This window comes from Dendrobates tinctorius, unplaced genomic scaffold (assembly GCF_039654945.1).
Source record: "Dendrobates tinctorius isolate UK_male_01 unplaced genomic scaffold, ASM3965494v1 ptg000142l, whole genome shotgun sequence".
Taxonomy (NCBI): domain Eukaryota; kingdom Metazoa; phylum Chordata; class Amphibia; order Anura; family Dendrobatidae; genus Dendrobates; species Dendrobates tinctorius.
This window is the reverse complement of record NW_027361809.1, coordinates 1,250,813-1,269,471: the sequence shown is the minus strand read 5'-3', so window position 1 is coordinate 1,269,471 and position 18,659 is coordinate 1,250,813. Positions and strand designations below refer to the sequence as shown.

The 18,659-nt window shown below is 50.1% G+C and overlaps 1 protein-coding gene across 3 annotated transcripts in view; it reads right to left on the bottom strand.

Moving 5' to 3' along the window:
• TRIM66 (tripartite motif containing 66) overlaps window positions 1-18,659 on the bottom strand; it is a 60,454-nt gene that overhangs the window by 26,260 nt on the left and 15,535 nt on the right. For all 3 annotated transcript variants that reach the window (XM_073545190.1, XM_073545192.1, XM_073545191.1), the window contains 8 exons: window positions 18,192-18,336; window positions 17,860-17,986; window positions 16,354-16,470; window positions 15,253-15,367; window positions 14,765-14,911; window positions 12,131-12,248; window positions 11,065-11,921; window positions 394-561 (listed from right to left, as the gene is read on the bottom strand). In XM_073545190.1, coding sequence (XP_073401291.1) covers window positions 394-561; window positions 11,065-11,921; window positions 12,131-12,248; window positions 14,765-14,911; window positions 15,253-15,367; window positions 16,354-16,470; window positions 17,860-17,986; window positions 18,192-18,336 — 1,794 coding nt within the window. The remainder of the gene's footprint in view (window positions 1-393; window positions 562-11,064; window positions 11,922-12,130; window positions 12,249-14,764; window positions 14,912-15,252; window positions 15,368-16,353; window positions 16,471-17,859; window positions 17,987-18,191; window positions 18,337-18,659) is intronic.

The window sequence follows — 18,659 nt, the reverse complement described above, 5'->3', positions numbered from 1 at the left end:
CTATGCCGCAAACCTGGAAGAAGTCGGGTCACTGACAAGAAGCAGAGATCCTGAATTGGTTAGGGACTGATACGGAAAGGGGCAGCTTTATCAGTACTTTGGTCTTATGTGTATGGGGGGTTTTACGCTTGAATTGTCAGATTGCAGCCGAGCCCTCCTATATCGCTGGGTTCGGACGACAGTCTCATGTGCATGTGGACCCCAGACAGATGATTATTGGGGGAGTTAAGGATCCAACAGGTCTGAGTTTTGGATCGCCGATCCATTTGTTCTCCTGAGATAAGCCACCTCGCAACTTCTCTCAGAGAGCACAGGAGAAAAGCAAGCAAGAGAGACAGCCGAGATTACTGCCAGCCATGTATTGGAGATCTCCCCTTTCCCGATGGCACGCACCTTCCGTGATGGATTTGCGGAGAGCTGGTTCCTCCGGCACGCGTCACTCTCCACCGCCGCAATAATCTCATCAGCTATTGACTGTGACTGCGGATTCCCAGGAGAATGAGCGGTTGCTGGGGATAAATCAACGGTGTGACCCCCGGGTGAGATGGGCTCATCACAGACCTGAAATATCAGCAGACAATGCAGAGATTAGCACCCACATTATTACCGCCCGCCCTGGGCTGCCTTAATCATGACCAAGAAAGGGAAGCTGTCCCCAAGATTTGCTCCCCACCTGAGAGCAGCAAGAGACCCTGATTCCAGCCATGTCTCACTGACAAAGCTGCACTCTGTAACACTATGACATGCAAACACAAAATATATGAAATTGGAATTGCAATACTGCCCCAGAATATAGGAAAAACGTAGATACTTATAACCTGGCCAATTCATGTGTGGCCAGCAGCCATGTGAAGGCGATCCTCTCTGCTGGGAACCTAACCTCTCTCTACAAAGTACTGTTGCTCTGATTAGGTGACAAAAACCTGCCAACAGATTGCCTTTAAGGATCATAATATCGTAAAATGTCAGAATACACGAAGATATCCTTACAACATCGTCTCTGCACTGCGCTCTACATTACACCATCTCTGCACCGCGCTCTACATTGCACCATCTCTGCACCGCGCTCTACATTACACCATCTCTGCACCGCGCTCTACATTACACCATCTCTGCACCGCGCTCTACATTACACCATCTCTGCACCGCGCTCTACATTACACCATCTCCCCCCCGCTCTCTACATTACACCATCTCCGCCCCGCTCTCTACATTACACCATCTCTGCACCGCTCTCTACATTACACCATCTCTGCACCGCGCTCTACATTACACCATCTCTGCACCGCGCTCTACATTACACCATCTCCCCCCCGCTCTCTACATTACACCATCTCCGCCCCGCTCTCTACATTACACCATCTCCGCACCGTGCTCTACATTACACCATCTCTGCACCACTCGCTACATTACACCATCTCCCCCCCGCTCTCTACATTACACCATCTCCCCCCCGCTCTCTACATTACACCATCTCCGCCCCGCTCTCTACATTACACCATCTCTGCACCGCTCTCTACATTACACCATCTCTGCACCACTCGCTACATTACACCATCTCTGCACTGCGCTCTACATTACACCATCTCTGCACCGCTCTCTACATTACACCATCTCTGCACCACTCGCTACATTACACCATCTCCGCACCGTGCTCTACATTACACCATCTCTGCACCACGCTCTACATTACACCATCTATGCACCGCTCTCTACATTACACCATCTCCGAACCACGCTCTACATTACACCATCTCTGCACCGCTCTCTACATTACACCATCTCCGCACCGCTCTCTACATTACACCATCTCCGCACCGCTCTCTACATTACACCATCTCCGCACCACGCTCTACATTACACCATCTCTGCACCGCGCTCTACATTACACCATCTCCGCACCGCGATCTACATTACACCATCTCTGCACCGCGCTCTACATTACACCATCTCTGCACTGCGCTCTACATTACACCATCTCCGTTACACCATCTCTGCACCACGCTCTACATTACACCATCTCTGCACCACTCTCTACATTACACCATCTCCGCACCAATCTCTACATTACACCATCTCCATTACACCATCTCTGCACCACTCTCTACATTACACCATCTCCGCACCACTCTCTACATTACACCATCTCCGCACCAATCTCTACATTACACCATCTCCGCACCAATCTCTACATTACACCATCTCCGCACCGCGCTCTACATTACACCATCTCTGCACCACTCGCTACATTACACCATCTCTGCACTGCGCTCTACATTACACCATCTCTGCACCGCTCTCTACATTACACCATCTCTGCACCACTCGCTACATTACACCATCTCCGCACCGTGCTCTACATTACACCATCTCTGCACCACGCTCTACATTACACCATCTCCGCCCCGCTCTCTACATTACATCATCTCTGCACTGCGCTCTACATTACACCATCTCCGCCCCGCTCTCTACATTACACCATCTCTGCACCGCGCTCTACATTACACCATCTCCGCCCCGCTCTCTACATTACACCATCTCTGCACCGCGCTCTACATTACACCATCTCCGCCCCGCTCTCTACATTACACCATCTCTGCACCGCGCTCTACATTACACCATCTCCGCCCCGCTCTCTACATTACACCATCTCCGCCCCGCTCTCTACATTACACCATCTCCGCACCGCGCTCTACATTACACCATCTCCGCACCGCTCTCTACATTACACCATCTCCGCACCACGCTCTACATTACACCATCTATGCACCGCTCTCTACATTACACCATCTCCGCACCACGCTCTACATTACACCATCTCTGCACCGCTCTCTACATTACACCATCTCCGCACCGCTCTCTACATTACACCATCTCCGCACCGCTCTCTACATTACACCATCTCTGCACCACGCTCTACATTACACCATCTCTGCACTGCGCTCTACATTACACCATCTATGCACCGCTCTCTACATTACACCATCTCCATTACACCATCTCTGCACCACGCTCTACATTACACCATCTCTGCACCACTCTCTACATTACACCATCTCCGCACCAATCTCTACATTACACCATCTCCGCACCAATCTCTACATTACACCATCTCCATTACACCATCTCTGCACCACTCTCTACATTACACCATCTCCATTACACCATCTCCGCACCACTCTCTACATTACACCATCTCCGCACCACTCTCTACATTACACCATCTCCGCACCAATCTCTACATTACACCATCTCCGCACCAATCTCTACATTACACCATCTCCGCACCAATCTCTACATTACACCATCTCCATTACACCATCTCTGCACCACTCTCTACATTACACCATCTCCATTACACCATCTCCGCACCACTCTCTACATTACACCATCTCCGCACCACTCTCTACATTACACCATCTCTGCACCACTCTCTACATTACACCATCTCCGCACCAATCTCTACATTACACCATCTCCGCACCAATCTCTACATTACACCATCTCCATTACACCATCTCTGCACCACTCTCTACATTACACCATCTCCATTACACCATCTCCGCACCACTCTCTACATTACACCATCTCCGCACCACTCTCTACATTACACCATCTCCGCACCAATCTCTACATTACACCATCTCCGCACCAATCTCTACATTACACCATCTCCGCACCGCGCTCTACATTACACCATCTCTGCACCGCGCTCTACATTACACCATCTCCACACCGCGCTCTACATTACTTTATATGCTTGCTGCACTATACATCTACACACTATTCTGTATATTTTATACATTACTATATATATGCTGCATGCTGTGTGCTGTATACACTCCATCCTGCGTTTTATACACACTTTACGCTGTGTGCTGTATACACTCCATCCTGCGTTTTATACACACTTTACGCTGTGCGCACGCCACACTTTATTCTTTATATTTCATGTTTTTCTTGCTTTCGTTATTAGAATTCCCTGATTACTTCTCACTTGCACAAAAAAAGAGTTGAATACCTTGTAAAAATCCTCGATCTTCCCAGATTCTGCTGCCTTTTCCCATTTTGTGTTGCTCACATCACTGCAAAGCTTTTCAGATTCATTTCTCCTGGAGCGCAGTATGTGAAATCTCTGCTTGTAGTGCAACTGGACATTTTTTCCTTTTTTTTTAACAAGGTATTAAACTCAATTTTTTGGAGCAAGTGACAGGTCCTCTTTCATATTTATATCCTTCACAATATGAGCGCATACAGTGCAGCATGCACTTGTTACTTATTATCTACGTGTTCTCTCCTCTGTACACTGGGAGGATCGGGCATGCTGATATCCACATGCACGATCCTTCTTTCCTTATACGATTATGGAGTGGTTGTGCTCCGCTACTCTATGTGTTCTCTCCTCTGTACACTGGGAGGATCGGGCATGCTGATAGCCACATGCACCATCCTTCTTTCCTTATAAGATTATGAAGTGGTTGTGCTCCGCTACTCTTCGTGTTCTCTCCTCTGTACACGGGGAGGATCGGGCATGCTGATATCCACATGCACGATCCTTCTTTCCTTATACGATTATGGAGTGGTTGTGCTCCGCTACTCTATGTGTTCTCTCCTCTGTACACAGGGAGGATCGGGCATGCTGATATCCACATGCACCATCCTTCTTTCCTTATAAGATTATGGAGTGGTTGTGCTCCGCTACTCTTCGTGTTCTCTCCTCTGTACACGGGGAGGATCGGGCATGCTGATAGCCACATGCACCATCCTTCTTTCCTTATAAGATTATGAAGTGGTTGTGCTCCGCTACTCTTCGTGTTCTCTCCTCTGTACACGGGGAGGATCGGGCATGCTGATATCCACATGCACGATCCTTCTTTCCTTATACGATTATGGAGTGGTTGTGCTCCGCTACTCTATGTGTTCTCTCCTCTGTACACAGGGAGGATCGGGCATGCTGATATCCACATGCACCATCCTTCTTTCCTTATAAGATTATGGAGTGGTTGTGCTCCGCTACTCTTCGTGTTCTCTCCTCTGTACACGGGGAGGATCGGGCATGCTGATATCCACATGCACGATCCTTCTTTCCTTACACGATTATGGAGTGGTTGTGCTCCGCTACTCTACGCGTTCTCTCCTCTGTAGACGGGGAGGATCAGGCATGCTGATATCCACATGCACGATCCTTCTTTCCTTGTACGATTATGGAGTGGTTGTGCTCCGCTGCTCTACGTGTTCTCTCCTCTGTACACTGGGAGGATCGGGCATGCTGATATCCACATGCACCATCCTTCTTTCCTTGTATGATTATGGAGTGGTTGTGCTCCGCTGCTCTACGTGTTCTCTCCTCTGTACACTGGGAGGATCAGGCATGCTGATATCCACATTCACCATCCTTCTTTCCTTATACGATTATGGAGTGGTTGCGCTCCGTTACTCTACGTGTTCTCTCCTCTGTAGACGGGGAGGATCAGGCATGCTGATATCCACATGCACGATCCTTCTTTCCTTGTACTATTATGGAGTGGTTGTGCTCCGCCACTCTACGTGTTCTCTTCTCTGTACACTGGGAGGATCGGGCATGCTGATATCCACATGCACCATCCTTCTTTCCTTATAAGATTATGGAGTAGTTGTGCTCCGCTTCTCTATGTGTTCTCTCCTCTGTACACAGGGAGGATCGGGCATGCTGATATCCACATGCACCATCCTTCTTTCCTTATAAGATTATGGAGTGGTTGTGCTCCGCTACTCTACGTGTTCTCTCCTCTGTACACGGGGAGGATCGGGCATGCTGATATCCACATGCACGATCCTTCTTTCCTTACACGATTATGGAGTGGTTGTGCTCCGCTACTCTACGCGTTCTCTCCTCTGTACACGGGGAGAATCGGGCATGCTGATATCCACATGCACGATCCTTCTTTCTCCATATGTTTATGGAGTGGTTGTGCTCCGTTACTCTACGCGTTCTCTCCTCTGTACACGGGGAGAATCGGGCATGCTGATATCCACATGCACCATCCTTCTTTCCCCATATGTTTATGGAGTGGTTGTGCTCCGCTACTCTACGTGTTCTCTTCTCTGTACACTGGGAGGATCGGGCATGCTGATATCCACATGCACCATCCTTCTTTCACCATACATTTATGGAGTTGTTGTGCTCCGCTACTCTACGCGTTCTCTCCTCTGTACACGGGGAGAATCGGGCATGCTGATATCCACATGCACCATCCTTCTTTCCTTACACAATTATGGAGTGGTTGTGCTCCGCTACTCTACGCGTTCTCTCCTCTGTACACGGGGAGGATCAGGTATGCTGATAACCACATGCACGATCCTTCTTTCCCCATATGTTTATGGAGTGGTTGTACTCCGTTACTCTACGTGTTCTCTCCTCTGTACACGGGGAGGATCAGGCATGCTGATATCCACATGCATGATCCTTCTTTCCCCATACATTTATGGAGTTGTTGTGCTCCGCTACTCTACGTGTTCTCTCCTCTGTACACTGGGAGGATCGGGCATGCTGATAGCCACATGCACCATCCTTCTTTCACCATACATTTATGGAGTTGTTGTGCTCCGCTACTCTACGTGTTCTCTCCTCTGTCCACTGGGAAGATCGGGCATGCTGATATCCACATGCACCATCCTTCTTTCACCATACATTTATGTAGTTGTTGTGCTCCGCTACTCTACGTGTTCTCTCCTCTGTACACTGGGAAGATCGGGCATGCTGATATCCACATGCACCATCCTTCTTTCACCATACATTTATGTAGTTGTTGTGCTCCGCTACTCTACGTGTTCTCTCCTCTGTTCACTGGGAGGATCAGGCATGCTGATATCCACATGCACGATCCTTTTTCCTTATACGATTATGGAGTGGTTGTGCTCTGCTACTCTACATGTTCTCTCCTCTGTACACTGGGAAGATCGGGCATGCTGATAGCCACATGCACGATCCTTCTTTCCCCATATGTTTATGGAGTGGTTGTGCTCCGCTACTCTACGTGTTCTCTCCTCTGTACACTGGGAGGATCGGGCATGCTGATATCCACATGCACCATCCTTCTTTCACCATACATTTATGGAGTTGTGCTCCGCTACTCTAAGCGTTCTCTCCTCTGTACATGGGGAGAATCGGGCATGCTGATATCCACATGCACCATCCTTCTTTCACCATACATTTATGGAGTAGTTGTGCTCCTCTACTCTACGTGTTCTCTCCTCTGTACACTGGGATGATCGGGCATGCTGATATCCACATGCACCATCCTTCTTTCCTTATAAGATTATGGAGTGGTTGTGCTCCGCTACTCTTCGTGTTCTCTCCTCTGTACACTGGGAGGATCGGGCATGCTGATATCCACATGCACGATCCTTCTTTCACCATACATTTATGGAGTTGTTGTGCTCCGCTACTCTACGTGTTCTCTCCTCTGTACACTGGGAGGATCGGGCATGCTGATATCCACATGCACGATCCTTCTTTCGCCATACATTTATGGAGTTGTTGTGCTCCGCTACTCTAAGCGTTCTCTCCTCTGTACATGGGGAGAATCGGGCATGCTAATATCCACATGCACGATCCTTCTTTCCCCATATGTTTATGGAGTGGTTGTGCTCCGCTACTCTACGTGTTCTCTCCTCTGTACACTGGGAGGATCGGGCATGCTGATATCCACATGCACCATCCTTCTTTCACCATACATTTATGGAGTTGTTGTGCTCCGCTACTCTAAGCGTTCTCTCCTCTGTACATGGGGAGAATCGGGCATGCTGATATCCACATGCACCATCCTTCTTTCACCATACATTTATGGAGTAGTTGTGCTCCTCTACTCTACGTGTTCTCTCCTCTGTACACTGGGATGATCGGGCATGCTGATATCCACATGCACCATCCTTCTTTCCTTATAAGATTATGGAGTGGTTGTGCTCCGCTACTCTTCGTGTTCTCTCCTCTGTACACTGGGAGGATCGGGCATGCTGATATCCACATGCACGATCCTTCTTTCACCATACATTTATGGAGTTGTTGTGCTCCGCTACTCTACGTGTTCTCTCCTCTGTACACTGGGAGGATCGGGCATGCTGATATCCACATGCACGATCCTTCTTTCGCCATACATTTATGGAGTTGTTGTGCTCCGCTACTCTAAGCGTTCTCTCCTCTGTACATGGGGAGAATCGGGCATGCTAATATCCACATGCACGATCCTTCTTTCCCCATATGTTTATGGAGTGGTTGTGCTCCGCTACTCTACGTGTTCTCTCCTCTGTACACTGGGAGGATCAGGCATGCTGATAGCCACATGCACCATCCTTCTTTCACCATACATTTATGGAGTTGTTGTGCTCCGCTACTCTACGTGTTCTCTCCTCTGTAGACGGGGAGAATTAGGCATGCTGATATCCACATGCACGATCCTTCTTTCCTTATATGATTATGGAGTGGTTGTGCTCCGCTAAGCTACGCGTTCTCTCCTCTGTACACTGGGAGGATCGGGCATGCTGATATTCACATGCACCATCCTTCTTTCCTTATATGATTATGAAGTGGTTGTGCTCCGCTACTCTTTGTGTTCTCTCCTCTGTACACTGGGAGGATCGGGCATGCTGATATCCACATGCACCATCCTTCTTTCCTTATACGATTATGGAGTTGTTGTGCTCCGCTACTCTACGTGTTCTCTCCTCTGTACACGGGCAGAATCGGGCATGCCGATATCCACATGCACGACCCTTCTTTCCCCATATGTTTATGGAGTGGTTGTGCTCCGCTACTCTACGTGTTCTCTCCTCTGTACACTGGGAGGTTTGGGCATGCCGATATCCACATGCACCATCCTTCTTTCACCATACGATTATGGAGTGGTTGCACTCCGTTACTCTACGTGTTCTCTCCTCTGTACACGGGGAGGATCAGGCATGCTGATATCCACATGCACCATCCTTTTTTCCCCATACGTTTATGGAGTGGTTGTGCTCCGCTACTCTACGTGTTCTCTCCTCTGTACACTGGGAGGAGCGGGCATGCTGATAGCCACATGCACGATCCTTCTTTCCTTATACGATTATGGAGTGGTTGCGCTCCGTTACTCTACGTGTTCTCTCCTCTGTACACTGGGAGGATCGGGCATGCTGATATCCACATGCACCATCCTTCTTTCCCCATACATTTATGGAGTGGTTGTGCTCCGCTACTCTACATGTTCTCTCCTCTGTACACTGGGAGGATCGGGCATGCTGATAGCCACATGCACCATCCTTCTTTCCCCATACATTTATGGAGTGGTTGTGCTCCGTTACTCTACGTGTTCTCTCCTCTGTACACTGGGAGGATCGGGCATGCTGATAGCCACATGCACGATCCTTCTTTCCTTATACGATTATGGAGTGGTTGCGCTCCGTTACTCTACGTGTTCTCTCCTCTGTACACTGGGAGGATCGGGCATGCTGATATCCACATGCACCATCCTTCTTTCCCCATACATTTATGGAGTGGTTGTGCTCCGCTACTCTACGTGTTCTCTCCTCTGTACACTGGGAGGATCGGGCATGCTGATAGCCACATGCACCATCCTTCTTTCCCCATACATTTATGGAGTGGTTGTGCTCCGCTACTCTACGTGTTCTCTCCTTTGTACACTGGGAGGATCGGGCATGCTGATAGCCACATGCACCATCCTTCTTTTACCATACATTTATGGAGTGGTTGTGCTCCGCTACTCTACGTGTTCTCTCCTCTGTACACTGGGAGGATCGGGCATGCTGATAGCCACATGCACCATCCTTCTTTCCCCATACATTTATGGAGTGGTTGTGCTCCGCTACTCTACGTGTTCTCTCCTCTGTACACTGGGAGGATCAGGCATGCTGATAGCCACATGCACCATTCTTCTTTCCTTATACGATTATGGAGTGGTTGCGCTCCGCTACTCTACGTGTTCTCTCCTCTGTACACTGGGAGGATCGGGCATGCTGATAGCCACATGCACCATCCTTCTTTCCCCATACATTTATGGAGTGGTTGTGCTCCGCTACTCTACGTGTTCTCTCCTCTGTACACTTGGAGGATCGGGCATGCTGATAGCCACATGCACCATCCTTCTTTCCCCATACATTTATGGAGTGGTTGCGCTCCGCTACTCTACGTGTTCTCTCCTCTGTACACTGGGAGGATCGGGCATGCTGATATCCACATGCACCATCCTTTTTTCCCCATACATTTATGGAGTGGTTGTGCTCCGCTACTCTACGTGTTCTCTCCTCTGTACACTTGGAGGATCGGGCATGCTGATAGCCACATGCACCATCCTTCTTTCACCATACATTTATGGAGTGGTTGTGCTCCGCTACTCTACGTGTTCTCTCCTCTGTACACTTGGAGGATCGGGCATGCTGATAGCCACATGCACCATCCTTCTTTCACCATACATTTATGGAGTGGTTGTGCTCCGCTACTCTACGTGTTGTCTCCTCTGTACACTGGGAGGATCGGGCATGCTGATAGCCACATGCACCATCCTTCTTTCACCATACATTTATGGAGTGGTTTTGCTCCGCTACTCTACGTGTTCTCTCCTCTGTACACTTGGAGGATCGGGCATGCTGATAGCCACATGCACCATCCTTCTTTCACCATACATTTATGGAGTGGTTGTGCTCCGCTACTCTACGTGTTCTCTCCTCTGTACACTTGGAGGATCGGGCATGCTGATATCCACATGCACCATCCTTCTTTCACCATACATTTATGGAGTGGTTGTGCTCCGCTACTCTACGTGTTCTCTCCTCTGTACACTGGGAGGATCGGGCATGTTGATAGCCACATGCACCATCCTTCTTTCCCCATACATTTATGGAGTGGTTGTGCTCCGCTACTCTACGTGTTCTCTCCTCTGTACACTTGGAGGATCGGGCATGCTGATATCCACATGCACCATCCTTCTTTCACCATACATTTATGGAGTGGTTGCGCTCCGTTAATCTGCGCGTTCTGTTCTCTGTATATGGGATATTCCACACACATACAATGGCACGAGTGATACTGACCGGAGGCGCGTCCTCTTGGCTCTGCAGCGGCAGGGGTGCGGGCTGTCGCACTATGTAGTTGATCTGGCCCACTATGGTTTGCTGGACGTGCTGCGGCTGTTTGCTCTGGTTCAGCTGGACACTTGATGGCTGGCTCTGGAGGAGAAGCTCCAGTCCTTTCTGCATTTGCTCCAGCTCGAACTGCTGGTTGATGATGTCCATACTGTGGTGCATGACCTGCTCGTGGGTGGTGTCTGCCGGGCACACCGTGGTCTGGCTTTGGCTCTGCTGTCTCTGCTGTTGGACACTTTGCACTGGGCCCAGTTGCATTTGCACAGAGGGGGCCGGTAATGGCGCTGTGGTACTCAGCGGGATGGCAGTGTGCACCTGGCTATAGTCCTGCGATGTCTCAGAACATATGGGGGCTACGTTCTGTACAGGGGGCTGGATGGCGGCTCTCTGCGTCTGACTATCCGACCAGTACGGGGAATTCTCGTGCTCTGAGGGCGGCTGGTGCGGCAGCCATGGCTGAATGACTCTCAGAGGTCGGGACAGGCATTTCTGCTCCTTGCTGCCGCTGTACTGTATGGGCTGCACCACCTGCTGCTTGATGGTGGTGGAATGGGTGAAGTTCATGTGGTGGCTTACGGTGGGCTGGCTCTTGGTAATGGAGGGCAGCGTATGGCAGTGAGCACAGCAGACGGGTGTGGGGCACTGGACGGTGGGTGCGTAGCTTTGGGAGCTATTGATGGCTGCCAGGTGAGGGCTGGGGGCAGAGTGATGAGCCGGGTAATACGTTGATGACTGCACGTCTTCTATGGGTCCATAACTGGCGGCATCAGTAGGAGATACGTGCACAGGGTCCGTCAATATGCAACCTACGGAGAAGACGTGGGAGTCAGAAGAGATATTTGATTAATGGGGGAGACTTATCAAATCTGGTGCAAAGGAAAAGTGCAATTGGCATGCATCCGGCATTTTCCGAGGGTCCCTGGCTGGTGACCATGGGCGACTGCTCCACTTTTATTTTGGACTCATTTTGATAAATCTCCCCTACTATCTGTCTGTCTCTCGGCTAATGTCGTACCAAGGTTTGAAATTTGCTTGGTCCAAAAAGAGGGTTCCCAGCTAAATTTCATCTTCAGGGGACGTCCAAAGTCACTTCCGCAACTCGTTTCCAAAAGTCGCTGCATCTGGAAAACAATCTGCAGGAACATGAAGTGTTAATTACTGGTGCAGCACTGATAATGGGGTTTCCTCAGCAACAAACAAGCAACTTTCCAATTTCTCTCTCATCATAAATCCTCTCCATTCTCGTGAATGTTGGGATATTTACATGCTATCATTTCCAGCTCGCTGCCTTGGTTACCGGCTGCCATTGCTGTCTATCAGCGGTGGCTGGTTTTCAGGGCATGGAGCGCAGCACCTGCAGACTCTTTGCTATAGAGCTAGGAAACTCTGTGTGAAGCTGATGGATCCGGCACCTCCGTGCGCCTGCGCTCCTCCAATGGTGCAGAGTAAAGCTGCGCCACTGGTCTGACCTGTCAATCATCAGCGCAGAGCCGTGCAAATAGTGAAGTGGACGAGGGCAGTGGTAGCTGGAGCGCCAGTCATTCCGCTGATCCTGGGGTGGCAGTGAGCGGCCCGAGAATTCAGCTGTACCGGGGTCTGACAATCATTGGGCCACCAATGATCTGATATTGATCTGCACATCCCTCCCAGAATTTAGATTTGGGTGCATTTTCCAGCTCCAGTGGCGGCGATCCTCGGCAGCAGATCTCTGCATGTCACATTGTATCTGCACTGACAAGTCTTATAGATGCAACTGTAACAAACCGCCAGCTGTGAGATACTGCGACCACAGGATCGCTACCTCAGGGCAGGAATGTCGCCTTCTACTGACAGCAAGCAGAGATCTTGTAAATGTGAAACACTAAGTAAATGACAAAGAACTCTTCATTCTACAACTAATAACTATTATTCCTCTACAAGACGCCACAGACTGCAGCTGATTACACGTTTTATGGCTCACTTTTTGTGAGGAACAGCATGGCCGGTGCCACCAATACGTCGCGGTCCCACCACTGACACGGGTTTGTCAGCGGACGGAGGGACGCGACGCACTGCCGGCACACGGCTATCACAGGCACAGTGGGGGCTTATCTTAGTTATCCCACCACTGGCACCATGTGACCAAAACACAGGAAGCTAGTCTTGCTCTAACAATTTACCGCGGGGGGGTATTTTGGATGCCCCACCACTGCTAACAACCTTCCAAGAACTGCGGGGATTTATGTATATCCCACTTTCTCAGTTCCACTTTGGAACTCGCAGCTCTCTGGAGCCCCCCTTACCCTCAGGTCAGTCAGGGAACTGCACCTAGGATAATTAGTCGCCGGACGGGCTGCTTGTTGTGCACAGGCAACTAGACTACTGCAGTAAAGGAATTATCAATGCTGTGGCCTCAACCACTCATCCAGCAATATAAGACCCTTCCGGACTGCCAACCAGCCTAACCAACCGTACACACCACGCTGCCACCAGCCACGCTTTATTTAATCAAAGAGTTAATTAAGAGGGTCCGTGGCAAACCCCCAAATTAGTAGCGATTATCTAACAAAGGCGCATAGTTCGTTTCTTAGAGCATGGAGACAGAGCTAATAGATTTTATCATTTATTCCCAAAAGGGCAGTGATACCATAGATAAAAGTTGCTATAAAGTTGAGACATTAAATATGTACAGTACAAGTATATGAAGACAACAAGGATTAAAAGGCAGAAAGTAACACTTACATGTGCTTAGGTGGTATTAGGCAGACCATGTGACTGGGGGATGGGCCGCTTAGTCAAACGTCCCCACTCATCTGGGGTTTTTGTCAGCACGGACTCTGCAGCTCCAACTGACTGGAATTTGGTAGGGAATACCTTATAGCCTAGGGTCTGTGACCTCACGAAATGGGCGGTCTGGTGAGGTCCAACCCCCCTTTCTCTAAGTTATGATTTGGCTACAAAACTTAGAATAACTATATCTAAATGAGAAAAGCCCGTACCAACACACATAGGGCATCACTGTTTGTGATTTATCGAATAGAATCCAGCAACACCAATCATGCCATAATTAAGACACTCCATTTGGGAGCAATCCATATCTCAGTTTCTGGAGAGACTAGAATCATGAAAATTAGGGATTAGAAAGTTGGTTTCGCTGCCTACGCAGAGATGTGAGTTTTATATCTCAGTCCCATATGGTTTTTGCGATATGCTTCTTTTCCTACTACTCATATTGAGAACAAAAGACTTCCTTTCCTGGCTGTTGCTGGGAGGGGGGGGCAGAGAAGCTGCGAGAGGAAATGCCCGGTATCAGGTTTCAGATGCACACAGCTGCTAAGGGGGGCAAAAGGAGGGGGCTGCAAAAGCTGACAGGCTACTCTCTCATAGAATGGAGGATTCTAGAAGATTACAGAAAAGCATCGTACTTTATAGACATTTTACATTACACTTTTCCTTTTCCATCCTTGCAGAACCTGCCGCTCTAAGTCATGGCTCAGCTCATACTGTTCTCTCTAGTGCATGAGCATCGTGGTAGAGCAGTGGCAGAGGCAGAAGAAAGAGGAGCAGCGGGGATGTAATCTGACTGTGCGGCCACATAGTGCCATGCGGGTCTTCTCCCTGCCACCGTTAATCCTCCGTGTACCAGTAATAGCCCATTTCCAGCACATACCAGCTCCTTGCTGAACAGGAAGGGGACGCTGTTCTTGCTGTACATGGCCCAGTTCACAAAGTTCTGCACATGCTCCAGCTGACGGTTTATAAGAAGAACTGACTGCAGCTGCTGCTCGAACTTCTGCTGCTTCTCGCTTGTCATTTTCTGCAATAGATACAAGCAAAATAAGGTCAGAACGGAGCTAGAAAATCATCTGTGCGGGGGAGGGGTGCTGACAACACTCAGCTCTTATTTAGAGCAGCGTTTGTCACGTTTTCACCTCCCACCACATCAGGGTGCAGAATCTTTTCTTTTTAAAGGGGTTGTCCAGTGCTGCTCAGTTTGACGTCAGGACCCAGGAGGTGTCAGGCACCTGTCCTGCACTTCTGTGCAGACACCATTGTCACCACTCGCCTTCCAAGGTGAAGGAGCGCATCGCCAGACAACCCCTTTAAGACTGGCACTTGTGTCCGGTTGGCAGAGGCAGAGCTCCAGCTGCCGCTCACCTCCAGCTGCTCCAGCAGAGCATTCATCCTCTTGTTCAGCTCGTTAACTAGCACCATCTTGGTCATCTTTATCTGGTTCTCCACCTTCCTGTGCATGTGCTTTATCTCATACAACCTGCAGAAGATGGAGCAAGCACAAGTCAGCTTCTGCCCGAGTCACCCACAAAACCAGGCCAGGTAACAGCGCAGTTTACAGATCCTGACGTCACGATATCAGGGCAGGCGTCATCCACCCAGCCTGATCCCTATGGTGACGTCCACCTCTCCTGCATCTCTCACCACTCCTCCATCTCTCGCCTCTCCCCCATCTCTCGCCTCTCCCCCATCTCTCGCCTCTCCCCCATCACTCGCCTCTCCTCCATCACTCGCCTCTCCTCCATCTCTCGCCTCTCCCCCATCACTCGCCTCTCCCCCATCACTCGCCTCTCCCCCATCACTCGCCTCTCCCCCATCACTCGCCTCTCTCCGCATCACTCACCTCTCTCCGCATCTCTCACCTCTCCTCCATCTCACCTCTCTCCGCATCTCTCACCTCTCCTCCATCTCACCTCTCCCCCATCTCTCGCCTCTCCTCCATCTCACCTCTCCCCCATCTCTCGCCTCTCCCCCATCTCTCGCCTCTCCCCCATCTCTCGCCTCTCCCCCATCTCTCGCCTCTCCCCCATCACTCGCCTTTCCTCCATCTCTCGCCTCTCCTCCATCACTCGCCTCTCCCCCATCACTCACCTCTCTCCGCATCACTCACCTCTCTCCGCATCTCTCACCTCTCCATCTCACCTCTCCCGCATCTCTCACCTCTCCCCCATCTCTCACCTCTCCCCCATCTCTCACCTCTCCCGCATCTCTCACCTCTCCCGCATCTCTCACCTCTCCCGCATCTCTCACCTCTCCCGCATCTCTCACCTCTCCCGCATCTCTCACCTCTCCCGCATCTCTCACCTCTCCCGCATCTCTCACCTCTCCCGCATCTCTCACCTCTCCCCCATCTCTCACCTCTCCCGCATCTCTCACCTCTCCCGCATCTCTCACCTCTCCCGCATCTCTCACCTCTCCCGCATCTCTCACCTCTCCCGCATCTCTCACCTCTCCTCCATCACTCACCTTTCCTCCATCTGTTTCCCCGCTGCCTGCACAACTATTTTCTTTTCCTCCACTTGTGTTATAACATTTTCCAACAAATCTCGCTGGTTCTGCAGAGCTTCATCCAATCTCCGAAATCTGCGCCAAAGATAGAGATGAAAACACATCACTAAATATGTCAGGGGGTATAGGAGCAATGCTCTGTAGGTCTGTAGAGATCAGTGGTGTAATAGTCTGCAGGATATATCACTATGCATAAGTAGAGGAGCGATGCTCTGCAAAGGACAGAGATGTAATAGTCTGCAGGATTTATCTCTTTGTCAGGAGGTGAAGGAATGACGCTCTGCAGAGAGGACAGGTGTAATAATCTGCAGGATTTATCTCTATAAGGAGGGTGAGGAGCGACGCTCTGCAGAGGACAGAGGTATAATAATCTGCAGGATTCATCTCTCTATATCAGGAGGTGGAGGAATGATGCTCTGCAGAGAGGACAGAGGTGTAATAATCTGCAGGATTCATCTCTGTGTCAGAAGGGTGAGGAGCGACGCTCTGCAGAGGACGGAGGTATAATCTGCAGGATTCATTTCTCTATCAGGAGGGTGAGGAGCGACGCTCTGCAGAGAGGACAGAGGTGTAATAATCTGCAGGATTTATCTCTATAAGGAGAGTGAGGAGCGACGCTCTGCAGAGGACAGAGGTATAATAATCTGCAGCATTCATCTCTCTATATCAGGAGGTGGAGGAATGACGCTCTGCAGAGAGGACAGAGGTATAATAATCTGCAAGATTCATCTCTATATCAGGAGGGTGAGGAGCGACGCTCTGCAGAGAGGACAGAGGTGTAATAATCTGCAGGATTCATCTCTCTATCAGGAGGGTGAGGAGCGACGCTCTGCAGAGGACAGAGGTGTAATAATCTGCAGGATTTATCTCTGTATATCAGGAGGGTGAGGAGCGACGCTCTGCAGAGAGGACAGAGGTGTAATAATCTGCAGGATTCATCTATATCAGGAGGGTGAGGAGCGACGCTCTGCAGAGAGGACAGAGGTGTAATAATCTGCAGGATTCATCTATATCAGGAGGGTGAGGAGCGACGCTCTGCAGAGAGGACAGATGTGTAATAATCTGCAGGATTCATCTATATCAGGAGGGTGAGGAGCGACGCTCTGCAGAGAGGACAGAGGTGTAATAATCTGCAGGATTCATCTATATCAGGAGGGTGAGGAGCGACGCTCTGCAGAGAGGACAGAGGTGTAATAATCTGCAGGATTCATCTATATCAGGAGGGTGAGGAGCGACGCTCTGCAGAGAGGACAGAGGTGTAATAATCTGCAGGATTCATCTATATCAGGAGGGTGAGGAGCGACGCTCTGCAGAGAGGACAGAGGTGTAATAATCTGCAGGATTCATCTATATCAGGAGGGTGAGGAGCGACGCTCTGCAGAGAGGACAGAGGTGTAATAGTCTGCAGGATTCATCTCTGTCACGCTGGGTCTGTGGCTCGCACACCCCTCATCCTTCCGTTACCTGTGGTCCTTGTGCTCCAGGACCAGGCAGTGACGACACATCAGGACGTCGCACGATTCACAGAATAACTTCAGCGACTCTTGACTGTGAACGGGACAGAGCAGGGGATTTGTGGAGCCGTCACCTCCTGTTGGGGAAGAAATCATTGACGTCAGTGATCTAATCCGAATACAGCAGAGCCGAGTCAGCCGACACCTCGTGCAGCAGCCCTATGTAAATTCACAGACAGAAGTGCCCAAAACTGAGAATCGCCATTGGATTTCTTCTGAGACCCTCTCTTGGGCACAGGGAGCTTTCTGGACGGTGTCACCATCGGGACCCCCCTGCGTTACCTCTCTGCGATGTCGCCAGGTAATGCTCAGCGGCTGCTGCCGCCTTCCCGTGCCTGTGCTGCTCGGCGCAGGTACTGCACAGCCACTTATTGCAGCGGGTGCAGAGGCTGTGCGCAGGGTTCTTCTCCGTACAGTCATAGCAGGTCTGCAACAGAGAGGATGTTATGTCAGTGACTGAGGGAACTACAAGTCCCAGCACATAACCTGGCTCTGACCTTTCCACAATCTCTGCTTGCTGTCAGTAAAACCCCTGCAGGTGATCAGTGTGGACAAAGCTCTGTGAGCGAAACACCTGTACACAGTGCAGCGAACCCTCAGCTGTGAGAAGGCGTAAGTGCAGCTCTCAGAGGTGACTACACCTGGTTTCTGCCGCTCGCGTCTCCTCGCACTCGGTAATTATCTTGTTTACCTGCCACTCGTGGAAAGTGACTATTTATAGCCGGATCCAGGTAATTGCCTGCCGTCCCT